The following is a 24,126-nucleotide window of genomic DNA, read 5'->3' on the forward strand; positions in this document are numbered from 1 at the left end:
CGCGGCGGGGCCATGAAGGACTGCGAGTACCGGCAGATCTCGCCCGGGGCGGCGGCGACGCCAGGCCAGGGCCCGGGCGGGCCGGCGGCCGCAGCCCCGCGGGCCGGAGCGGCGCGGCGGCCCCGCAGGAAGTGGGAGGTGTTCCCGGGCCGCAACCGCTTCTACTGCGGCGGCCGCCTCATGCTGGCGCGGCACAGCGGCGTCTTCGCCCTCACGCTCGGCCTCATCCTGGCCACCAGCGGCCTCTTCTTCGCCTTCGAGTGAGTCTGGGCCCGGCGGGCTCGGCGCCCCGGAGCCGGGCGGGCTCCGTGCCTCGGGGCCGCCTCTTGCGGCTGCTTGTCCCCCCGTTAAGGCCTGCTTCTGGGGCAGCCGGGGTTAGCTGCACCCACGCTGGTCCCGTGCTGGGAGGGAGGTGGGCTGGGGGTCCCCTTCCCCGTGGGATCCCCGCTGTCCCTGCTGCCCACTGCCCTTTCCCACGGTACAGCCCCCAGACCCCCTGTGCGGGCAGTCACTGCCCCATCACCTGTGCCCAGGTGTGTTTGTGGTGGGCAGGGGTCGTTCTGCGCCTTGTTTGCTCAGTCTGGCCCCAGGGAGGGGTTTAACGTCCCCCTAGGATGCCCCCCTGGCCTCTAAATACAGCCCCCAGGTCTCCTCTTTTGCTCCCAAGAAGAGAATTGGCCCAAAATTGCACCAAGGAAACCCCCGAGGCTCGTAGGCTTTGTCCACCACTGGGGTCTAGGAGCAGTGTCTCTTCTAAATGGTGAAACCCTTCGGGGTCCCACCTGGAGGGTCTGCGCTGGAGCTCGGCCCCCGTTGTGCAGCAGAGTCTGGGGAATTGGGAGCTGCCTCTTTCCTTTCCTTTGGAAGCTGGTCCAGGGGAGCTCCCTGCTCCTGCAGCCCAAGGGAGGGGAGAGCCAGGAGCATCCCGGTGTGTCCTGTGCTGCCCTGGGGGCTGGGGAAGGAGCACCCCGGGTTCCTCACCCCTAGGAGGGCTCTGGTATCCTGCCTGTCTCTGTCCCGGGATGCATGGGAGCCGCTTTTCCCTGGAGGAGGGGGGCCACGCCTGCCTTGGCATCACGGCGTTATCCCTGCAAGGCTCGGAGCAGAGCTGCCCGAGCCTGCTGGTGGGGAGATGAAAGTACTTGATCGGATTAGAGGTTCTGAGAAGTCGGATGAGCTGAAAGGGACAGGCAGCTGCGGGAAGCAGGCACGGCATCCCGATGGAAAAACCCCTTTCTCAGCATCATCCGTGGCCTGACAGCTCTGTGCCAGGTCGGGGGCTGACGGGCAGCTCAGCACAGTGAGGGCTTTGTGTTCCGGGCAGAGCACACAGGACATCTGCTCTGCCTCCCTTCTTGCCGAGTCACTCTCTCGTGCTTGGAAGATGCCCCGGGGCTCTCCCAAGTTGTTATTTTAGCAGGATGCCTCTGTCGCACAGGCTCCAGTTTGCTGGCTGTACAGCAAATACATCTTGTCTGTGTCTGCATTTCATGGTTTCTGTGGGAAAACCTGGCACAGGTGCCCAGAGCAGCTGTGGCTGCCCCTTCCTTGGAAATGCCCGAGGCCAGGCTGGACGGGGCTTGGAGCAGCCTGGGACAGTGGAAGGTGTCCCTGCCCATGGCAGGGGTGGCATGGGATGATCTTTAAGGTCCAAACCATTTGGGAATTCTACGATTTCTGTGGGTTTTGTTCCCTAGTGGGGCAGAGTAGGCTCTGGAGGTTCTCTCAGGAAAGGGCTGACAACAAGCTCACATCTCTCCTTTCACAGACCTTTCTGTGGATGACTGAGGGGCTCAGGCTTGGACTGAAGGGGTTTTGTTGCTTGGTGGGTGCTTTGTTCTGGACAGCTGAACTGGGGAGGTGAAACAAAAGTTGCTTAATCCTCTCAGAGTGCTGCAGAGCCTGAGCACTGCCTGCAGCCCTCGGGGCTGGGGCAGCCCATCCTGTGCTGGCTCTGGGTGCTCTGCAGGAGGGGACAGTGGCTCCGTGTGTGCAGGGCTGTGTCCTCTGCTGTCCTCAGCTGCTGCCTGTGCGTAACAGAGCTGCCCTGGTGTGGGGTGTGATCACACCAGTCCCCATCTCTGCAAAACCAGCCCCAGGTTGGCTGCTGAGCCCACTGCCTCGTGATAGGTGGTGGTGGTGTGATGTCCCAGCTGACAGCGGGTCTGTGCAGTGATTGATAACAATTCCATTTTATTTATCTTTCAACAGCTGCCCCTTCCTTGCCAGTCACCTGACCCTGGCCATCCCCATCATCGCCGCCGTCCTCTTCTTCTTTGTCATCAGCTGCCTGCTCCAGACGAGCTTCAGGGACCCAGGAATCCTGCCCAGAGCCACCCCCAGCGAGGCTGCAGACCTGGAGAGGCGAATTGGTGAGAGCTCTGATCCCTGTGTTTAGCTCTGTGTGTGTCTGTGCACCCTCCAGGCTCGATGAGGCCCCTTGGCTCCTTTGGGTTTGTCCAGGAGGGAGAAAAATCCAGAGTATCAGATTGTGAGGCTTGACAGTGTTTACAGTCGTGATGAGAGGTGCAGCAAGCTCCTCAGGCAGTGCCTCAGAGAGGATCTGCAGGGCAGCTCAGGTGCTTTTTGCTCCTGTTCAGTCCCAGCGCTTTCCCAGGCAGCAGAGTTGAAGGACAGTTAATGCTTTTTGATATTGCCATTGAGCCTGCTGTGCTGCAAGGTGTTCTTTAGAGCAGGCTGATGTTTGTCCTCTTCTAAAAACTGCTCTGTCACGCTGGTTTGGGGACAGCCAAGGAGGTGTTTGCATCCAGGAGCTGAGGACCTTGTTGATGTGACAGGTTGGAGCAAATGCTTTAGCAAAGCTGATGTGAGACAGCTTGAATCTGTCCTGCTGAAGACAGATGCAAGGCAGTAATTCTACATCTGACTTTAAAGATGGTTTTTAAATATCCCCAGAGTGGTGATCCATGTTTCTATTTATAAGGGCCTAAAGCAGTAATCTGGCTGCAGATGCTGCCTGATGTGCCAGCTGTTACTGCTAATATAATCCACTTACTATCCTCTTACCATGCTCACTGTTGCATCACTATTTTCAAAGAATTCCTCACAGTTGGAAAGGTACTTTTTTGGGAGTGACTAAAAGGAATAACCCCCAAAACTGCAAACATGATACCAGGGGTTTCCAGCTCTTGCTGTGTACAGGAACAGCCTCCAGCCCCCAGGGAATAATGGAGTGGCAGCACACAGAGATGTAACTTGCAGTGCCCCTAAAAATCCTCAGTTTAAACCTGGAGGAGGAGGAATCCTCTTGTGCTGTGAACACAAACATGTCAAATTCCAGGGAATCTACTGAAGCACTCGGGACCTGCTGCAGTCCTTCCCCACAGTGATGGAGGCGAGTCCCTGCAGGCTGGGAGTGCTGCAGCTGTGGGGTGACAGGCTGTGTGCTGGCAGTGGCAGGATCTCCTGTGGCAGAGCCACACGTGCCTGCACAGCCAGGCTGCCTGTTGTGACCCGCTGGACGTGCAGAGATGAGCTGGTGTTCCTGGGCTGCTGCTTCACACTCACTGTTTGTAAATTACGTGATGTTCCACAGCACTGGGCACTCACTGCTTCCTCTTGGCATCCCAGCACCATCGCCACTGAACAAGGACAGGCCATAAATAATACTGGAGCTGACTGGGGCTCTTGGCTGCCCACCCTGCAACAAATCCTGTGTTCTGTTAAAGCCAGGAGAGCACGTGCCAGCCCCTGCCCTGGCTGGGGGGGTGGCACAGGGGTGTGAGTGTCCCTCCTTGTCCCTGCAGACAGCATGGGCAGCTCCACATACCGTCCCCCAGCCCGCACCATGGAGGTGGTGATCAACAAGTACGTGGTGAAGCTCAAGTACTGCTACACCTGCAAGATGTTCCGTCCGCCGCGCACCTCGCACTGCAGCGTCTGCGACAACTGCGTGGGTGAGCAGGGCTTAGCTGGGCAACAAACGGGGTATCCTGAGCTGGGAGGGACCCACAGGCACCACTGATCCTCCTGGCCCTGCCCAGGCACCCCAGCAGTGCCACCCTGGGCATCCCTAAGAGCATTGTCCAAGTATTCCCGGAGCTCTGGCAGCCTCGGGGCCGTGCCCAGCACCCTCTGGGGAAGAACCTTGTCCCAGTATCCAGCCTGGCCCTGCCCTGACACAGCTCCATCCATTCCCTCTGGTCCTGTCTCTGATCCTGTCACTTGTGTTCCTGGACACATTGCTTTTTGCTTCTCCTGAAGGATTATGAAACAGGATACTGCATGGTCTGTCTCCTTTGCATTTAAATTGAAAGCAGCACTAGTGCAGTGTCTCAGGGCAAGGGACAGCACATCCAAGACTCCATGGCTCTGTTTTCCCTGGTTTTGGGAGGAGGGTTCTGTAAACAAACTCAAGGTTTACTGCAGGCTCCTCAGTGTGTGTGGCCAGGCTGGTACAGACACCATGGAAACTTTGTGCCTCTGCACTGCTGCAGAGAGGTTCTGCCCTCGGGGTGCAGATGGGTTTGCAGCTCCTCGTTTTGGGGGGCTGAGCAGAGTCTGCTCCGTGCTGGGTGTGGGGTGGCAGGAGCCCTCCTCACCTCGAGCCTTTGTTCCAGAGAGATTCGATCACCACTGCCCCTGGGTGGGCAACTGCGTGGGCAAGCGCAACTACCGCTACTTCTACGCCTTCATCCTGTCCCTGTCCTTCCTCACCGCCTTCATCTTCGCCTGCGTCGTCACTCACCTCACCCTGCGTAAGTCCTGCCCGGGGGGCTGTGACTCCAGCTCAGCTCTGCTCCCTGCTCCCGTGGGACACAGCATGGGAAGGGTCTGTGGGGTGGCACCAGCTGAGGGACTGAAGGGTCCCATGGGTCTGCTTTTCCTCGCTGCACAGGGGCCTGGAGGGCTGGGGAGGGGATTTGCTTCCCCCACAGCAGGTGAGGTGAGCTGCTCTTACCCTGGCAGGGAAGGTGACTTTGCCACCAGCCCCAGCTCTCCTGAAGCCGTGTTTGGGCACTGACATTCCCGCAGCATCCCAGACTGCGGGTGTTCCTCAGGCAGACAGACACGGCCACACAGCCCACAGGGGTGGAGTTCTGGCTGCAGGGGCAGGGCTGCCTGCTGGGATGCCATTCCTGTTCTCTCTTGCTTTGCAGGCTCTCAGAGGGATGGGTTCCTGGCCACTCTGAAGACAACCCCTGCGAGATATCCTTCTGCTGGCATAAGCTGCTCGGGGTGCCCAGCACCGCTAATCACTGACAGAGAGGGGCCGGGAGCTCTTTGCACATCACCCTGCTGTCCCTTCCCCAAAGTAATTTAGTCCCCTGGCTACCTGGGACTAAGGGTGGGTTGTTTCCCGGTTTGCAGGTTTAGGTGGAAAGGGAAGAGCTGGAGCAGGCCGTGCCTTGGTGGATCCCCGCAAACCAGCTCGGGGAATGGGAAGCTTGCCCAAACCCCCCCAAACAGTCCTCTGCCTCTCCTTGTGGGATGATTTTGTTCCTTGAGACTTCCTTGACTTCTGTTTCACCGTGCTGGAGCTGGTGATTTGTTTTTTCTCAGTCTGGTCCATTTTGGGCCTCTCAGGTTTTCACACTTACTTAGTCGCCTCCAACCTGACGACGAACGAAGATGTAAGTACCTGGATGCCTGTCCTGCTGCCAGGCTGTCCACAACCCATCCTGAGCAGCTTTCAGGGCATTCTTGGCTGCCCCAGTGCAGTGTTTCACTGCCTGTGATAACCCAGTGCAGAGCACACAGCCTGTGCCCATGGCTGCACTTTCAGGTGGCTGAGTTAGAACCATCACGTGTGTGTTTTTTTCCAGTCTGTTTGTGGTCTCGCTTAAAATTAGGAGTTGTGAGATTAAAAAAGGGAGGCTGGCCCAGGGGAGTATTTGGGTGTGAGCTTGGTGATCTGAATTCAGCATCCCATATAACCACGGGTTTCCTCTGAGACCCTGGGCCAGTCCCTTTGTGTCTGGCAGTTCCTCATCTCTAATTAGCAAACAATGTACAGACATCTGATGAGATTTACCTTCAAATCTGGGGTGTGCACAGGCTCTAAGGACCAAATGAGTGCCCTGAGTGGGGCAGATTGTATGGAAAAGCAGGATCTGTCTGATCCTCAGAGTCAAAATTCGCCCTTCTGGCCAGAAGTACCTGTAATCCTTGCTGGGAGCTTCCAGCACTGCAGAAAGTGTGTTTGCATCCCTTTTGGTTTTGCTTTTTCCCTTTTCTCCTCCACCTTCCATTCAGAGGTGTGGCAGAACTGCTCAGGGCTGTGTGGCTGAAGCTCACAGTTTGTACCCCAGCACTGGGAGCACTGTGGCTCCAGCCTCGTGCTGCAGCTGGGGAGAGGAAGTCGAACAGGAGGAGGAAACGTGCTGGTGGAGGTGCTGGTGCTGGTTCAGTGCAGCCCGAGGCAGCTGTGGCAGCTGCCCACCCCCTGTGCCACAGCCAGTTTCGGAGCAGCTGCAGGGTGGGGACAGAGGAGCCCCTGGGCTGGGAATCCCCCGGCTGTTTGTGCAGCCTGAGGGAGCAGAGCCCTGCTCTGATGGGTGCCAGCAGTGACATTGCTGTGCCCAGGGGAGGGCACAGCTTGGGAGCTCTGCAGCTGCGGGGCTGCACTTCAGCAGAGGATGCTGAAGTGGCTGCTCGTGCCTGCAGGTGTCCTCCCTGTGCTCTGGGACAAACCTTCCACCCCTGCAAGGATCCACTGTTGTTGTGTCACTGTCTGCTCTCCACCCTTCCCCTCCTAATCTCTGTCCATCCCTTTCAGATCAAAGGCTCCTGGTCAAACAAGAGGGGCTCAGAGTTTGCCAATCCCTACAGCCATAAAAGCATCCTCACAAACTGCTGTGCAGTGCTGTGTGGACCCTTCTATCCCAGGTAAGAGCCCGTGGCCTCCAGGCACTGGGAATTGCCTCCTGCCATGGGAGAGCACAGGACAGCTGCAGCTTGTCACAATGGGGCAGCTGGGCAGAGTCAGGCCCTGCTCTGCTCCTCACCTCTGTCCTGGGATGTGGGGATCCCTGGGGGATCCAGGCTGGAGTCCTGAAGCAGCTCTGTGGTGCTAACAGCAGCACAGTAAAGCGTGGTTTATATTTTGTGATTTATAATTTGTATCAGGCCCTGCTCTCTGCAGTGTCCCCAGGCTTTGTGGTGGGTTCAGAAGTGCCAAAATGCAGTGCTGCCATTCAGAGCTGGTCAATCTGCATTCAGGGAGCCAGGCTGGGAGGTTGTGGGCAGGAGATTTTACAGCATTTTACTCCAGTTTGTTCCTTTTTCATGGGGTTTCATGTTGTGAAGCCCTTTGGCCAGTTCCCCTTTGGGTTTGTGGTGGCCCAGAGCTCCTTGTGGCTGCTGGGATGGGGTCTGTGGCTCATGGGATGGGGTCTGTGGCTCATGGGATGGGCAGGAGCCCTGTGCTCCAGCATCCTGCCTGTGCTGTGCTCTGCAGCTCCTGGGAGAGGAGCCTTCCCTGTGGCCTCCCTGTGAGCTCCCAGGTTCAGTCTTTGTACCCTGACCTGCTCTTCCTTTCCTGTTTTGCAGTTTGATAGACAGAAGAGGATTTATCCAGCCAGATCTCGGGACCCCGTCCAGTCCCAAGAGTGAAATCCCTTCCCTTGGAGCCAAAACTGACACCAGCATGGTAGGAGGCATTCCCTAGCAGGGCTGTGATGTGCCCAGTGCCTGCTGTGCCTGCACCTTGCTCCAGCCAGTTCCTTCCCCTGCCTCATGCCCGGCCTCAGGCGGGACAGCCCTGGCGCCCAGAGCTGCCAAAGACTCGAGCCATGCGTTGCCTTCTTTTTTTACATTTATTTATTACTTTTTGTTCATTTGTTTCACTGTGAGGTGGCCTGTCAGGGGTGTTGCCTGACAGAGCCCAACTGCTTGTGGGACCCTTGGACTCGTGCTGGAACAGGGGGTCCCCAGGAGCCCCCAGAGCTCCAGGGCCTTGCTGTGATTCCTGCTGGGAATGAGATGGGCCAAGGCTGGAGGTGGCACTGGCAGATGATTCCCACTCAGGGCTGGGCTGGAGGAGGTGTCACCTCCCTGGTGTCCCTGTGAGCTCCATCAACACTCCCAGTTTCCCTGGAAGGGCTGTTCTGGCTCCCTAGAGGCAAGTGAGGGTGTCCTGGGTGATGCCTGCTGCTCCTGTGCTGGCTGAGGCTCTGCTTTGGCCCTGCCAGTTGGTCAGACACGTTTTGCAGCAAGGACATGAGTCAGGGGACCCTCATCTAGCAGGGAAGAGGAAACACTCTGTGCTCTGTGGCTCTCAGGAGATGTACAAGGCTGCAGGGGTCAGGTTTGGGAGCTGGAGCTTCCCAGGATTGTGTCCTGTCTGTGGGAGACAAAAGGGCAGCAGAAAAGTGTGAGAATTCCTGAGTTCCTGAATTCCTTCCCAGATGGGGTTTCACAAGGAAGCAGTGAGGGGGTGCTGGTCCCTGATAAGCTCGTGGTGTGCTCTTGCTTTGGGTTTCTGAACAGCAGAGTGTCCCAGGGCTGTCCCCAGGGCCCTGGGAGCCATTCCAGCCGCTCATCCCCGAGCACCCCTCTGCACCCAGGCAGCCAGCTCCGTGTCCCTGGGCTGAAGGCAGAGTCACAAACCTTGTAGCAATACTTGAATCGTGTTATTCAAAGCTGCTGGATATTTTTGCACAATTTGTGGGACTTTTTTCTACGTAGAACATTTTCTGTGCTGTGCAGGGAGCGCTGTGCACGCTGGCACCAGGGCAGAGGCTCACAGTGCCGTGCTGCCTGTCAGGTTTCCTTGGATCAGACAGACCAGTTTCACCCTTGGGCAGGGGCAGCACATTTTGGGGGGCAGCCCAGCCCCCCTGAGCTCACCAGCGTCGTGCTTTGTACCCTGCAAGTGCCTGTGCCAGGGGCATGGCAGAGGAGCAGTGAGGAGGGGGTACCAGGGGCCAGACTCCTTCCTGTTTTTATTTAAACCAGTTTCCTTTGTTACTCAATAAAATTTTATTTTGAAAGAGTTAACTGCTTGGATGATTATTTCCTCCTTGAAGACAGAAGGGGGCAGGTGTGTCCCGGTGTTTGGCATCTCCCAGGTGCCAGCTGCACTCTGTTGGGCTCAGGCCTCGCCTGGGAACTCCTGGAAGCTCCTGCAGGGAGGGATGAGCAGCAGCTGGCGCTGCTGTGACCCTGCTGCAGTGAAGGGAATTTGCTGTCCCACATTTCCAGGCTGGGCAGGGGCTCATCCCCTCCCTGCTGTTGTCACCTCAGTGTCCTGTCCCCAGCTGGGATCTGTGCCCCCATCTGTGCCAGCCCTGTGGCAGTGTGAGGTGCATAACCTCTGGTGTCTTCCCCAGGAGGATGCCTGCCAGGACTTTGCCATTTCCTGCACAGCCTGACGGGATTTGCCCCTCCTCGGACGTTTGCCCTGATTTCTGAGGGTTGGCTGGTAAGAAAGTGCTTCCTTCTCCCTCTCACCACTGCAGCCACCCATCTGCACTGCATGACAGCTCTGGCCTCAGAGCCCATCGCCCCAGCCGTGCTGCCATCCCCGTGCCCCATCCATCCCACCAGAATCCCCCCACGGGGGCACAGTGCCAGGGCTCTGCGGTCAGGGGGCACAGGAAGGCTTTGCTAGAAAAGGAGAGGTTTGGTTTTTCCTGGCTTTGTGCTGGGCTGGAGCCACCTGGTCTGCATGGGGACACTGTGGGGCACTGTGGGACACTGTGACATCGTGGGACATTGTGGGACACTGTGGGGCACTGTGGGACACTGTGGACACTGTGGGACACTGTGACATCGTGGGACATTGTGGGACACTGTGGGGCATTTTGGGGCACTGTGTGACACTGTGTGACATCGTGTGACACTGTGGGGCACTGTGTGACACTGTGTGACATCGTGTGACACTGTGGACACTGTGTGATACTGTGGGGCACTGTGTGACATCGTGTGACACTGTGGGACATCGTGTGACACACTGGGACACGTGTGGCCGAGGGCTCTGCAGCCTGGGGCTGGCTGGAGCCCAGCCTGCCGTGGCTGTGTGAGGGAACCCCGGCCAAGCCGAGGTTTGGTGTTTGGTGTTTGGAGGAGCCCTGGCCCCTGGGGCGGGTCTGGACCCCCGTCCCTGACCCGTTCTGTGGCCTGGGTGACCCCTCTGGCCCCTCTGCCCGTTTTCCTCTCTGCAGCACCTGTTCCTCCTCCTGTGGCCAAGGTAAATTCCTTCAGGGCACTTGGCATGGGTTGTGTCACCTGTGGGCCGAGAGCTGCCCCTCCCTGCAGCCCCCCATGAGCTCCCGAGCCTCGGGGCAGGGCGGGGCCCCCTCCTCCCTGAGCCCCAGCCTGGTGCCCCTCTGCCAGCGCGCCTGGATGCTCGCCCTGCTCCCGCTGCTCCCCAGCTCCATTTCCAGCTCTAACTCTCTCTTTATCTTCCTCCCCTCCTCTCCCTCGCTCCGGGCGGATCCAGCGCCGCAGCAGCAGCAGCCTGAGCCTCTCGTGGGGCAGCCACGGGAGCCGAGCCCACAGCCATGACCACCGGAGTGCCTCCGCTCCCTCCCTCCGTCCCTCCGTGCCCCGGGGCGGCGGCAGCGGAGCTCAAAGCCATACAGCCCCCAGTGCATGACCGCAGCCCGCCCCTGCCGGGGCCGCCGCTGGGCGCTCGCTGACGGTGCCGATGCCTCCCTGCCTGGAAATGTCGTGGCTGGCGTCCCAACGGGGTTTTGGAAGGAGCAGGATCTCTCCAGAGCATTTGCAGCCAAACCGGGGGCACCAAACCCTCCCAGCCCCTCCAAGCCGTGTCCATGTGCCACAGGACTTTCCCGATGGGAATTCGTACCTGGTCAGTTCATCCCTGCAGCCCCCGGGCCCAGCTCCTCCTGCAGCCTCATCCCAGCACGACTCTGGATTTAGGGGAAGGGGCTCCAGCGCCTTGAGCAGCCTCGCTGGGCTGAGAGCTGAGTGGGGCAGCCAGGCCCGTCCCAGCCCTGTAGGATTCACTGTCTGTTTATGCCTTTTACTTTTGTAACAAAATGAAAGTTTCTCCTATTTCGTGTACTCTGGTGTCTGGCTCTGCTCGGCGGGTGGAGGGGAGCGGCTCCTGCCTGGGCAGGCCCGAGCAGAGCCGAGGGGAGCCACCGAGGGCTGGCACTGCTGCGGTGCCATCAGCGCTGGGGACGGGAGCCAGGAGCTCCCCAAACGGGGCCGTGGCACAGTCTGGGGCCGCTCTCAGCCATCCAGGGCCCGCACCCTCCTCCAGGCTGGGAACGAGCCACGGGCAGTGCCCGCAGCACCCGGGGCACCGTGAGCACCCTCGGAAAAATGCGCTGTCCGCTGATGTTTGGGAGCTGGCGGCGTCCCCGCAGCCAGGGGGAGCAGCAGGGCCGGGCAGGGTGGCCAGACGGGCTCTGAGCATCGCTCCGGTGCCGCTGGGAACGGCCACGAGCATCCTCTGCCTGCTGCCCACGCCTGCCCCGGGCTCCCGGGACGTGCTCCGGCCTGGGCAGCAGGCCCCAGGGCTGGGCTCACCGGGTGCCCCCTCCCGGGGTGGTCACAGAACCACAGAATGGCTTGGGGTGCCCCTTTTGGCGTTGCCCTTCGGCCTTTGGGGCACCCATGGGTGCTCTGTGGGGTGATGGTGCAGCCCCCCTGGCCAGGATTTGGGCTCTGCCCTTCACCCACCCCTGCTGGCCATGGGACGGGTGGAGCAGAGCCTCCCTGAGCCTCCTCTCAGCCAAAATTGGGCAGCGGCTCAGCCCCTTGGGCAGGGGCTGCCTCAGACACCAGCCCCAGGCTGAGCCATCCCTGCCCCACTCGTGTCCCTGCTGGGCAGGGGGGGTCCCACCGGGGTCTCCCCAAATGCAGGGGGACAGGATGGTCCTGGGCAGGCTCTGAGTCCTTCACCAGGCCTGGGGGTTGCAGACCCAAACCCAAATTACGGCCTTGCTGCCCGAAGGAGCGCGAGCTCAGATTAACCCACCCAAGGATCCCTGCCTGGGGTTTTCCAGGGGAAGGAGGTGGGTTTGGGCAGGCTGGGTACATTGGGGTGATCCTTTGGCCCCAGTCCCGCTGAGGGCGGTGGGTTTTGTGCCCAGTTTTTGGGGGGTCTCTGTGGGTCTGCCCAGGCAGAGAGGGTGGAGGACAGGCCGTGGTCTCCTGCTCACCTGTTCCTTGTTCCCTTGGGATCAGCTCACCATGGAGGGGCTGTGGGGGCCATGGAGGGGCTGTGGGGGCCGTGGAGGGGCTGTGGGGGCCGTGGAGGGGCTGTGGGGGCCATGGAGGGGCTGAACACCCCCACGCTGCTGCCACGGGAGCCCCTCGATGGCGCCCTGGGCACCCCAAACCCCAGCACATGTCAGGGGCTCAGCCGGGAAGGAGTGAAGGGCCCTGAATCCCTTTTTCCTGAATTCCAGGGTGCAGAGGGGGTGATGTGGAGGCTGGGGGTGTTTTCCTGGGCTTGAAGTGGTTGGGAAAAGCATCCTCATGTTTCTCCTGCCTCCTCCATCCCAGCAGGGCTGGTGCGGGAGCTGAGCAGGCGCGGGGGGATCCCGGCCGGGTGTCGGCAGGCAGGAGCCAAGCAGCGAGAGCTCCCGGAGAGAATCACAACCCCCTTTGGCCTTGGCGCGGAGCCGCCCGCCCCACCCTGCCCTCCCCGCACGCTCCCGCACGGAGATAAGGCCGGGCCGGGGCCGGGGCTGCGGCAGCGCCCGGCGTGTGGCAACAGGCTCGGAGTGAAACTCAGCGCAAGGCGCAGCTCAGATCCCTATCGGACACCGCGGCCCACGGCCAGCCCGGAACAGCCGAAATCCTGCAGAGAGAGGAGGCTGAACCCCTTCATTTACAGCCCGAGAGATGCGGAACGGCCCCGGTGGGATGGGGGAAAGGCAGCCCCGGGCTGGAGCTGCTGGGGATGGGGGTCTCCCCTCGCTGCTCCCACCACGGGGCGTTTTTGGGGGGTCCCACCGTGAGGGGCTCAAAGGCGAGCGCTGACTGTGCCCCGCTTTTTGGGCCGGTCCCTCCCGCGGCGCCTGGGAGAGGTGCGGAGCCTCTGCCTCGGTTTCCCCACCTGTGGGAATAAATACCTGCCTGTCAAGCCCTCGCAATTACCGCCGAGGCAATCTCCATATTAAACACGACTGTGATATGACTTTTTCGGGGGGTGGGACCCATTTTCACGAGCGCCCACACCCCGTGCCCCATTTCTCCGGGCCTGGGGACGAGCCCAGCGCTCGCTGCCCGTGTCCCCGTCCCCCCCAAAGGACAGCGCAGCTCCGTCGCCTCCCCAGCGCTCTCAGCAGCTCCAAGGGCGTTTCCCGGTGCCGGGGCGGGCGTTGGCTCTGGGGAGAGCCCCGGGGCACCCGCGGGTGCCGCACCCACGGGGAGGGCAGGGCGTTGGCCGCCCCCCGCGCCCCCTCCCCAGCCCCGCCGCCCGCGGGCGATGAATCACCGCGATTTTCCTTTTAAGGCCGCGCTCGGCGGGGAGGAAGCAGAGGAGGAGGAGGAGGAGGACACTCCTTGGACCTGGCTGGCTCCTCCTGCTCTCGCTCGAGGCTCCGACGCGCAGCCAAAAGCGAATCCCGGCGGCGGCGCTCGGCAGAGGCTCCGACGGCTCCCGGCCCCGCTGCTCGCCCGACGCCCGCGTCCCAGCCATGGCAAGAAACCAGCAGGTGCAGAAGGCCAAGCTGGCCGAGCAGGCTGAGCGCTACGAGGACATGGCCGACTTCATGAAGGCCGTGGTGGAGCACGGCGACGAGCTGTCCAACGAGGAGCGCAACCTGCTCTCGGTGGCCTACAAGAACGTGGTGGGCTGCCAGCGCTCGGCCTGGAGGGTCATCTCCAGCATCGAGCACAAAACCGAGGAGGGCGACGACAAGGCGCAGGTGGTGAACGAGTACCGGGAGAAGGTGGAGCAGGAGCTGAACGCCGTCTGCAACAACGTGCTGGGCTTGCTGGACAAGTATCTCATCAAGAAGGACAGCGACACCGAGAGCAAGGTCTTCTACCTGAAGATGAAGGGCGACTACTTCCGATACCTGGCCGAGGTGGCCAGCGGGGACGACCGCCTGTCGACGATAGAGAAGGCCCAGGAGGCCTACCAAGAGGCCATGGACATCAGCAAAAAGGAGATGCAGCCCACGAACCCCATCCGCCTGGGGCTGGCCCTCAACTTCTCCGTGTTCCACTACGAGATCGCCAACGCCCCCGAGCAGGCCATCTCCCTGGCCAAGACCACCTTCGATGAGGCCATGGGCGACCTGCACACGCTCAGCGAAGACTCCTACAAGGACAGCACCCTCATCATGCAGCTGCTCAGGGACAACCTCACGCTATGGACAGCCGAGTGTGCTGGCGAAGACGGCGGCGAGGCTGGCGAAGAGCCCAAGAACTGAGCGTCCCCTGCCCCGCTCCAGACCCTTCGGCATCTCTTCGTGGTTTTTTTTTTTTTGGTTGTCTTTTTTTTTTTTTTTTTTAAGTTTTTTTTTTTTTTTTGGTCGGTTTTGGTGGGGAGGAGTCTCAGCTCCCCCCCAGCCTGGATACCGGGAGTGGGGGTGGTTTTGGCAGGGCCCTTCCCTCCCTTTCCCCCATCCTCTGCTCTGGGGAGGGGGTAAAGAGGGAGAGGGGGTGCCTCTGTCCCGGAGAGCTGCCAGCCCCCAGCTATTTAACGTTTTTTTGCGGGGGATGTCCAGTCTGGCTTGTGCCAGCTCCAAACCCCTGTCCCAGAGGGCTGGAGCAGCAACAGGAGGAGGTGAGGGGCTGGGCCGGGGCGAGGGGGGGTCCGGGCAGCCCCTCCATTCCGGGAGGGGGTCTCGTGTTGCCTCTGTGCTCCAATAAACCTTCTCCTGCACCTCTGCTCTCGTCTGCCTCGTCTCTCCCTGCGCACATGTCCGGGCAGCTCCAGGCCTGCCTCGCCCCCTTCCAGTCCCAGGGTGGGGGCAGTCGGGCCCCCCAGCCCTGCCTGCCCTCGGTGCCCCCAGCCCTGCCTGCCCTCGGTGCCCCCCAGCCCCTCAGCAGGGTCTTGGGCTGAGCTGCAGCCCGTGGAAGGGCTCAGGAGTCCCTGCATCCCTGGGACGGGGGTTTTGGCAGCTCCACGCAGGCCTGGCTGCTCCACAAGGTGCTCAAAGTTCCCAAGTCCCTGACCCAACCCCATTAATACAAAGCCAGAGCTCCCCAAAACCTGTCCCTGACACCCCTGTGAGGGTCCCCAGGTCCTCCCCCATGGCTCCTCTAATTCCAAGGAGGAAAATCCACAAAAGCTGCACGGGCAGTGACACAGGGACAGCTCTGGGCTGGCAGCGGGGTGGGGACTCTCCCCCCTCAAGGTCCCACATCCCTCTGGAGGTGCTGGCGCGCTGGGACAGGTGAAAGCTCAGCACTTCTGGCCCTGGCACGGGGCCACGGGAAGGGCGCAGCTCCCTCCCCCTTCCCCCACCGGCGCGTTTCGACATGAACGATAATTACAATAAAATACAGTCACAGCACCCTGGGCTATGAGCTCACAGAGCCAGCAGGGCCGGGCAGGAGCTGCCTTTGATGGGGAGCCCTGGCAGGAAAGGAAAGGCGCCTGACTCAGGACGTGCTGCAGGGGGACAGGGGGGTCTCGCCAGTCCCCAGCCATGCCTGGCCAAATCCCAGCCCGAGGAGTGCAGGGCCCCCCAAGCTTTGGGGAATGAGGCACGAGCAGGGACGTGACCCCCTTAGTGCACACAGGAATTGTGGGGTGCCCAGGGAATGAGGGGCTGGCCTGGGATAGGCTCTGCTGTGGGAGGCTGGGCTGCACAAACCAGCACTGCTCACCTGGATGGGACACCTGGAGAGGTGGATGCAGAGGGGACGAGCCCCCGTGAGCCCCCTGGCCCTCCCCAGCCCCATCACAGCACCCCGGGTGCTGCCTGGCCCCCCAGAGGCTCCCTGGGGCCCCAGAAGTGTCAGGGCTGGTCCTGAGGGACCCCAAAGCTTGGCCTCCCCCTGGCCCCAAGCTCTGCCAGCCTGGGAACAGCCCCAGCCCTGTAATTAGCCAGAGCGGGACAAACGAGCCGAGGGCTCGCGCTGGCCCTGACCCCACGGCCCGGGGACACCTGGACTGGTTAAACTGGGCATGGCGGGGCTGGAGCTGGCAGTGCCGTGCCCAGGAAGGGGTAACTGGGGTGTCTGTCCACCCCTGGGGCTGTGGGTTCCCCCTGGCTCCCCAGGAGTTAACTGATTTCAACAGCTCCCGAAATTGCAGCGTGGCTGGGCCGTGTGGGAGGAAGGTGCTCCCTGCTCCCAGCCGGTCCGGCAGCTTTTCCAGACTGGGAAGGAGGAGCCCTGGGTCCCCAGGACACTCCTGTGAGAGGCTTGTGCTGCTGGGGAGCTCTCTGGGGTCCTTCTGTCCCCCTGCTTCGCACAGGATGGTGGCACCCAGGTGGAAGGACCAGGGCGACACCGGGACCTCGATCCCCAGCCTGGTCCTTGTCTGGTGGCCATGGAATGCTCTCGGCATTCCCATCTGAAGGGACATCCAGAAAAGCTCTCAAATTGAGCTGTTTTAGTGTCTTAAACACCCTTAGAGCAGAGGGACTGTGTGCCCAGGCCAAGGAGTGTCCCCACCTTGCAGTCACTGCCCCATCAGGGCCCTGGCACAGCCCCTACACCAGGGCTGGTGGCTGTGGGGACAAGGCCACCAAGCAGGGCTGTAGGGCCAGCAGGGACGTTGTGCTGCCTGCCCAAGGCTCTGCCCACCCTGGGTGGCAGCTGCAGGACCCACAGCGCCGCCTGTCCCTGTCACCAGCTCCCCCAGGGCCTTGTGCCCAGGGCTGGGGCTGGCGGCTCCTGCCAGGCTGGCACCAGTCTGGGCACCCAGACATGGGGTGCCCATCACCCCTGGTCTGGGCAGCCTCCTGCCAGGCTGGCACCACTGCCTGCTCTGGGGGCCTTGGCGTTTTTTGGATAGGTTTTTATCCCCATTAGAAAGCACCACTCAGCTTCTGAGCAGGAGCTCCATGGTGGAGCTGGAAATCAGGGCTGGAACGCTGTGGGGACCCAGGAAAGCCCAGCTCTGTGGCTGTGATGGGTGCTCAAATCCCTCCATCCCCAAAACACCTCTCTCAGGTTCAGTCCCACAGTCAGGGTGGGCTCAGCAGGTAGGAGCAGCTTAGGGCAGGGTGGGCTCAGCAGTAGGACAAGCTCAGCAGAAAGCTGGGCCCCTTCCCAGGGACATGCCAGGCTTGGAGTGACTCATCCTGGCCCTTGATTGCTCAAGGCAGTGGCAGCAGCCAAAGTGTCACCTCCCTGGCAGCCTGAGTGTCACCTCCTGGCCTGGGAGCCCCGCCGTGTCCCCTCCCTGCCATGGGTGTGTGGGTGCAGGGACAGGCTGCCTCTCACCCTGCATCCCACACCAGGGGCTCTGGCCCAGCCTGGGCAGGAGCAGAACTGTCCCCTCCGGGCTGTGGGTCCCGGTCCAGCCCCTGATTCATCTCTAAGAAGCTCCTCGGTGCAAAACCGCTGCAGTTTTGGGGCTGAAGCTCTCTGAGGCCTGAGCATTTCCTGGCTGGAGCACAGCAGAGGATCCTGAGCTGAGCTGAGCAGTTTCCATCCCAAGGCTGAGGCTGCAGATATCCAGGGCATTCAAATAAAAAAGCCAAAAAGCCACAAAAGCTTTGATGGCTCTTGCGTAACTCAGCCTGACCTGACCATACCCTTTTAAGCCACCAAATCTCTCAAAGCCATGAAAAAGCCACTATAAAATTAATATTTTTATGATCCCGTCTCCCACCCCTTCACAGCAACTAGAGAGCCCCAAAAGGAGCAGGACAAGGCCACGAGCCACAGGGTGAGGATGGGATTTCAGCTCAGGTATGGTCAGATTGGCTTCCAGAGCCCCAGCACTGAAATGCAGCTGCTGGGTTCCAGCCAGGAACACCCAGGGAAATTCCTGGGCTCTGGGAAGAGCTGAGGCCCTGGCAGCACTCTGGGATTTGACTTTGGTATCTGAAATCTCAGTTTCATTGGGAAGGGGTCTGGGTGAAGCACAAGCATTGTGTGTCTGCGTCCTCCTCTCCTTGAGCTCCTCCTTGTCTCCAAATCCTGGCCACAGAGTTGGGAGATGAGGGAAAAATCATTTTAATTCCTTGCCCAGCTGCCCAAGACCCTGTTCACATTTAGATCCATCAAGGATCCAGTCTCCAATCCCTCTGCCAAGGGCCAAATCATCCTGTGAGAAAATCCTGCTGTATTTTATGCAAGATCTTGGGCAAGAGGCGATGCTGAGTCTGCAGAGCTGGGACTGGGATCTGTGCCTGCTCCCATCCCTGTGGGGCTGCCAGGAGGCACCCGGGGGCTCTCTGATGTGGAAACCCCACCTGGCACCCCCAGCCCTCCCAATTCAGCCCCAGCCCTCCCAGTTTACCCCCAGCCCTCCAATTCAGCCCCAGCCCTCCCAGTTTACCCTCAGACCCCCTGATCCACCCCCAGCTCTCCCTGGAGCAGGGCTCAGAGCAGGGAGCACACGAGGAGGCTCAGAGCGGCTGCCAGCCCTGGGAGCTGCAGCAGCACAGCCAGAGGGAATTCCACGGGCAGGAGGGGAAGCCCCAGGATTTGGGATGAGGAGAAAGCAAGGCCAGGAAAAGGAAGGTGGATGAGGACACCCAGGGCTGCTCCTGGGAAAGGCCCGAGATGCAAACCACGAGCTGAGTCACACAGGGGCTTTCTTAACCCAAAGAAGCCGAGCTGGCATTTTGTGTGTGTGCCCCTGGATGGGTGCAGGAGCAGCAGCTGTGCCCTGCCTGCTGCCCCCAGCCCTGCCAGGCTGAGCCTGTTCCCAGCAGGGCACAGGGGACAGGCCCTTTGGCCTCGGGCTCCAGAGCACTCCTGGGTTTATTTACTCAGCTTCAGCAAACTCTAAGATGAAAGTGAGACTGAGGAGCGTTTTATTAAGAAAGAGTCCATCATTATTTCTAAGAAAAAGAAAAACAAACATCTTTCTGTCCTTGAGACGGCGTGGAGGCGTCCTGGCCTGGATTCTCTGGGAGTGTGGGGCCTGTGCACGCTGCTCCTGCAGCACACCCAGGCCTGCTGCCTCCACTCTCACTGCACACCAGGCAGCTCCTGCTGATTTTTCTTTCTCTGGATCTGTCTTGGTCATGATGGAGGAGACCTTATCTCGCTTCTTTTCCTTGCTCTCCCTGCCTTCCCTGGCTCTCTGTTCCTAAGGGAAGACCCTCGGGCACCTCCCTTCTGCCAAAGCCCTGCTCTGGCCAGCAGGCCTGAAGCTCAGGAGGCCAAACCCATCCAGAGAGGGTCCAGACTCTGCCTGGAAAGGTTTTCAGTTGCTCTGAGTCACAGCTGAAGCTCCGGGTAGGAAAAGGAGAAGTGTCAAAACAGAGGAGCAGGGAAGGGCGTGTCACAGATCCATCACCTCCTCTTCCACAGCTTTGTCCTGAGATTGCACATACTTCTCCTGCACTGCCAGGGTGCTGATAACGCAGTAATTAAGGAAAACGAGGGGCTGGGCTCAAACACTCCCTTCTGCAGGAGCTCTGAAGTTCCCAGCGAGGAACCAGCCCAGCCTCACATTAGCCCCAAGGCCATTGGAAAGAGGCAGCATCACCTGAGTTACTTCTGGCTCTGCCTGATCCCAGGCCTGACAAGTCCAGGAGAATCAATTGTATGGTTTGAAGGAGAAGGAAAGACCAACCAAGGGAAGGTGAGAGAGAGGAAAGTTGTCAAAAGGTTCCTGACAAGTTCACAGTATGAATTCCCAACCTTTGGGGGGTTTGGTGGGCACAGGTGTCTGCCCTGGGCTGGGCTGAGCACACCCCACTCCCCACGTGTGTGTCACCCACCAGATGATGAACCTGGGCCTGCAAATTCAGCCTTAGTCCCCCAGGGAGAGAGAAATTTAACTCAGCAGCAGAGAGGATACGAAGAGAAGTGGAAGTCGGCGCCCACAGCTGCCGACATCAGCGCCTCCAGGCTGTGCTGCTCCCGGTCCCCGAAGGAATATCCATTGGCCTTGTCCACAGCCTGCATCACCTGCCTCATGCTCTGCTTGTCCTGCAGGAGGGAGCTCGCTGTGCCTGCTCCTTCCCCACAGGCAGCAGCCCACGCTGGCCTGGGCCCTTTGGGGCTTGGGGCCACCCTGACAGCGCCCGCGGGCCAGGGACACCAACAGGGACAAACAGGGACAAACAGGGACACTGCCACTGGCCCTCCACCCTCTCATTCCCTTTCATCACCTTCCCCCAGCCCATTTGCCTGCTGGCACTTCTGCCAACTGCCTGATTAAGGGCATTTCCAGCCCTCCCTCCCCCTTCTCATTATTCACTGCTCCCTAATTTCACCCGGTTTTAGGTGACCCTCAGCCCAGGTTGGAAATGCAGGCCAGAAGAGCTGAAGAAGGGGGAGCCTGGATTCCCCACTCCAGGACACAAGGCTCAGGTAGCCCCAAGCTCATCAGCCTTTTTCTTTCCTTTGGCTGCCACAGATCATTTACAAGTCTGGCTGTGCTTCCCTGCTTTCCCTGAGTCTCTTCACAGCTGAGGTTTCCAGCCCTGTGGCTCTGAGCACACAAAAATCAGCTGCTGCACATGCAGGGCTCCCTGTTCCCTCCTGCTGGCTCACCTGGACGTTGAGTGGCACGAAGGACACCAGGCTGTAGTCCTCAATCACCTCCACCAGCTTCTCGTTGAGGCGGCGGAAATTCCTGAAGAAGGGATCGGAGGCCAAGTGGTCCACGAGGTAAGAGAGGTCCAGCACCTCGGTGTAATAATCCAGGTTGAAAGCTGCAGGGCAACAGGGAGCTCTGAGGGCAAGCTGGGAGCTGAGGAGCACAGTGGGATCTGCACAGGTCCCCACCCAGCCCCATTCTCACACAGCTCATTTGCACCTGGCACCCCAATTCCACACCCCTGCCCCTCAAATTCCTCCATGTTCAAGGCCAGAATGGAGCTCTGAGCCACCCTGGCTAGTGGAAGGTGTCCCGGTCCCTGCAGGGAGGCAGAAGAGATGAGGTGTGAGGTCCCTTTCCCCCCAGAGCAGGCTGTGGTCAGCAGCTCCTCACCCAGCCCTGTTCTCACACCGCTGATTTGCACCTGGCACCCCAATTCCACTCCCCTGCCCCTCAAATTCCTCTGTGTCCAGAATGGAGATCTGAGACCCCCTGGCACATTGAAGGGAGGCAGAAGAGATGAGGTGTGAGCTCCCAGAGCAGGCCCTGGGGGAGATCCTCACCCAGCTTCCCGTAGTGCTCGATCAGGTCCATCTTGGAGAGGACGTTGACGTGGGGCAGCTCCACGTGCAGCATGGTGGACAGCGAGGTGCAGAGCACAGAGATGAACTTCCCAGGGTCTGTGCAGTAGTGGGAGTCCACCAGGTGCACGGCAGCCAGCTGGGCAGTGAAGGGACACAGTCAGAGGGGCTCTTCCCCTGTGACCAGCCCAGCCTGGAAGGGGCCACAGGAGAGCCTGTCCAGGCCTGACTGCAGCTCCTGGGGAATGAGCTCCCAGCTCCTGCCCACAAAACAGCACCAGAGAATCCTGGACTGGTTTGGGTCAGAAGGGACCCAAAGCCCCACCAGTGCCAGCAGCAGTACCTGCAGCTCACCACCTTCTGCTGGGAGAGTCCCCTGTGGTTGGCACTAATAATTAATAATTACACTAACGAGCACTTTGATTCCCTGGGTTTTGTGTGGCTGTAACGATGTGGTCCCAGAGCTGGGGAAGTCACTCCAAGTCAGGGCTCTGAGGCTGAGTCAGGGCAGCAGAGCCCAGCCAGTCTGGGGCTCCCAGGCAGAGCAGAACCAGCCCTGTACATGTCTTATTTTAGCAACTCCAATCCCATGTCCACTCACCCCAGTGAAAATAAGCTCTAATGTGCAGATTCCCAGTGACATTCCCAAGCAAATGAAGCTGCCCTTCTTGCTCAGAGCACGCAGGGTTTGCACGCTGGTGGTGCAGCCCCGCCGCAGAGCAAGCGCAGCGTCAGCAGCTCGGGGCTGCTCTCACCTGCAGCTCCCGTTGTGCAAGAGCCCAGAGCCCGTCCCACGGGCTGCTGCAGGGCCCTGCTGGGGCTCTGCCGGGGCTGCAGCAGGGCCTGGCACGGCCCCTGCATTCCTCAGGGCAGTGCCAAGGCTCCCGGCACACACAGAACCCACCCTGGTGAAACCCCCCCGGGCTGGGGGAGGATCCTGCAGCACAGCAGGACACACTCCTGCCCCAGCCCTGGGAGTGCTCAGGGACAGGCTGGGGTTCTCTGGGCCAGTGGAAGGTGTCCCTGCCCATGGAATGGACTGGAAGGAGACGGGCTTTGAGCTCCTCTCCAACCCAACCCATTCTGGGACTCCGTGTGAAGTGTGAGGAAGGAATCTGTGCTCCTGCTCCCAATCCCACTAAAAGCCCTGACAGGCCATTCTTTTGCCAATCTCTCCCAGCATAAAACAGGGCAGAATTCCCCTCCTTCCCTATAAAGCCACGTCACCTGAAAGGCCACAAACCTCCTGAAGGCAGCAGCCACGAGACCCCCCAGGCCCGCCGTGCCCAGGGGTGTGGAGCTGTCTGGAGCTCCCCCAGCCCATCCCTACCCTGAAATTCCACTTGGCCAGCTGGGCAAAGACGTTCTTGAGGGCCTGGTGGTGCGTGTAGAGCTCCACCTGCCCGGGCAGTCGAAGAGCAGGTAGTGTCCCTGCAGCCCCCGCAGCCGCTCCTGCAGCCAGTCGGCGTTGGCCTCCAGGTACTCCATGCAGTAGAGCAGCCCCCCGTTGGGGCCCAGCCCCAGGCTGGCCATCACGTCGGGCAGGGTGACCAGCTCGCCGATGTCCAGGGCGCAGGGGCCGGGCACGGCCTCGTTGGCAGGGTCCAGGTTCACCACGGCCACGCGGCGGCCCAGCCGCGCCAGGAACTCCCGCATGGCCTGGCAGTAGGTGCTCTTCCCCGAGCCCGGGGGGCCGATCACCACCTGGCCAAAGGCCAGCGGGCTGGGCCGGCTGTCCTCAGCCATGCTGGATCATCCTCCTCCTCCTGCCGGGCTCAGGGGACACGGGCACAGTGCCACACTGAGGGGACACAGGGACAGCGCCCCAGTGAGGGTCTGTGTTTATAGGGACAGGCTCTGATAGAGGAGACAGCACCTTGAGGGTTTGATCTGTGTTTATAGGGACAGGCTCTGCTAAAGGGAACAGGGGGACAGTGCCCCGTTGAGGTGTGATATGTGTGTATAGCGACAAGGTCTGATAGAGGGGACAGAGGGACAGCACCCCACTGAGGGCTTGATCTGTGTTTATAGGGCCCATTTATCCCCACGTCTCCTTCTCCCCATTTGTCCCCGAGTTTCCCTCGCGTCCCCTCTTGTCCCTCACGACCCTCCTTCCCTGCTCCCGCTTTCTCCCTCCCATCTCCCCTCCTTGCCCAGTCCGCTTCATCCCCTGTTATACCTCCCTGTCCCGGTTACCCCCTCTATCCCGGTTATTCCCCCCATCCCGGTAATCCCCCTCTATCCGGTAATCCCCCCATTCCCGGTTATCCCCCCGCTATCCCGATATTTCGCCCCCGGTCCCATAGGCCGCTCACCGCCGCCGGTGCCCCCGCTGTGGGTCCGGGTGCCCGCGGGCCCCGAGCGCCGCGTTCCGGGCGCGGAGCGGCCGCCGGTCCCACAGCGCCCTCTGGCGACCGGGGGGACGCGCAGCCCCGCCCGGGACTCGGTCAGGGCGAGGATCACGGGTTCGAGTCCCGGCCTCGGCTCTTGCCCCTCCAGCACCGCCCCAGCCCCGCTTTTTTCCCAATCACAGAATAAATTGGGTTGGAAAAGGCCTCTGAGGCCATCGAGCCCTAGCTCTGACCAAACACCAGCATGGCACTGAGTGCCACGCCCAGTTTTTCCTTAAACACCTCTGGGGACAGCTCGTTCTCAATGTCTAATCCCCCTTTCTGTGAATAAATTCTTCCTAATGCCCACCCTCAGCCTTCTCCTAGGTGGCTACACGCTCCTGGCAGGTAGAAGGAGGAATTCCTCCCTGCATTTTCTCCCTTCACCCCTTCAGGAAGTCACCCAGGGCCTGGCCTGCCAGCACTGGGGCAGTGGGACAGAGCTGTCCCCTGTGCCAGTGCCCGGGCCAGGAGAACAGGGCAGAGCAGCCTGGAAAGCACCCGCTACCAGAGCCACAGGGAAGGCAGAGAATCCCCCTGCAGGCTGCCAGGACCAGCCTTTCATCCTGAGCACCTT

General features: G+C 60.6%; 3 protein-coding genes across 3 annotated transcripts; 2 read left to right on the top strand and 1 right to left on the bottom strand.

Moving 5' to 3' along the window:
• Positions 1 to 12: 12 nt before the first annotated feature.
• Positions 13 to 8,961, top strand: ZDHHC18 (zinc finger DHHC-type palmitoyltransferase 18). Its single transcript, XM_036397031.1, has 8 exons — positions 13 to 260; positions 2,212 to 2,372; positions 3,768 to 3,917; positions 4,581 to 4,718; positions 5,121 to 5,169; positions 5,492 to 5,594; positions 6,740 to 6,849; positions 7,513 to 8,961. The coding sequence occupies exons 1-8, from the start codon at positions 13 to 15 to the stop codon at positions 7,628 to 7,630; spliced, it is 1,077 nt and encodes a 358-aa protein (XP_036252924.1). The 3' UTR covers positions 7,631 to 8,961.
• Positions 8,962 to 13,443: 4,482 nt separating this feature from the next.
• On the top strand, positions 13,444 to 14,360 carry SFN (stratifin). Its single transcript, XM_036397078.1, has one exon. It carries the CDS (start codon positions 13,584 to 13,586, stop codon positions 14,322 to 14,324), a length of 741 nt encoding a protein of 246 aa, XP_036252971.1. The 5' UTR covers positions 13,444 to 13,583; the 3' UTR covers positions 14,325 to 14,360.
• Positions 14,361 to 18,816: 4,456 nt separating this feature from the next.
• GPN2 (GPN-loop GTPase 2) lies at positions 18,817 to 23,536 on the bottom strand. The gene is given in 7 exon segments (XM_036397056.2): positions 18,817 to 19,385; positions 19,835 to 19,965; positions 20,533 to 20,693; positions 21,142 to 21,298; positions 22,490 to 22,560; positions 22,563 to 22,960; positions 23,475 to 23,536. Coding segments are annotated over 6 exon segments (936 nt in total). The 5' UTR covers positions 22,906 to 22,960; positions 23,475 to 23,536; the 3' UTR covers positions 18,817 to 19,312.
• Between the last annotated feature and the right edge of the window lie 590 nt (positions 23,537 to 24,126).

The sequence above is a fragment of the Molothrus ater genome, chromosome 24 (genome assembly GCF_012460135.2).
Source record: "Molothrus ater isolate BHLD 08-10-18 breed brown headed cowbird chromosome 24, BPBGC_Mater_1.1, whole genome shotgun sequence".
Classification (NCBI taxonomy): Eukaryota; Metazoa; Chordata; class Aves; order Passeriformes; family Icteridae; genus Molothrus; species Molothrus ater.

Bases quoted from the DNA above. Each gene is read 5' to 3' on its own strand.
- ZDHHC18 (XM_036397031.1), top strand. From the start codon at position 13: ATGAAGGACTGCGAGTACCGGCAGATCTCGCCCGGGGCGGCGGCGACG. The intron at 5,595-6,739 runs GTAAGTACCTGG...CATCCCTTTCAG, and splicing joins ACCTGACGACGAACGAAGAT to ATCAAAGGCTCCTGGTCAAA. The intron at 6,850-7,512 runs GTAAGAGCCCGT...CCTGTTTTGCAG, and splicing joins TGTGGACCCTTCTATCCCAG to TTTGATAGACAGAAGAGGAT.
- SFN (XM_036397078.1), top strand. From the start codon at position 13,584: ATGGCAAGAAACCAGCAGGTGCAGAAGGCCAAGCTGGCCGAGCAGGCT.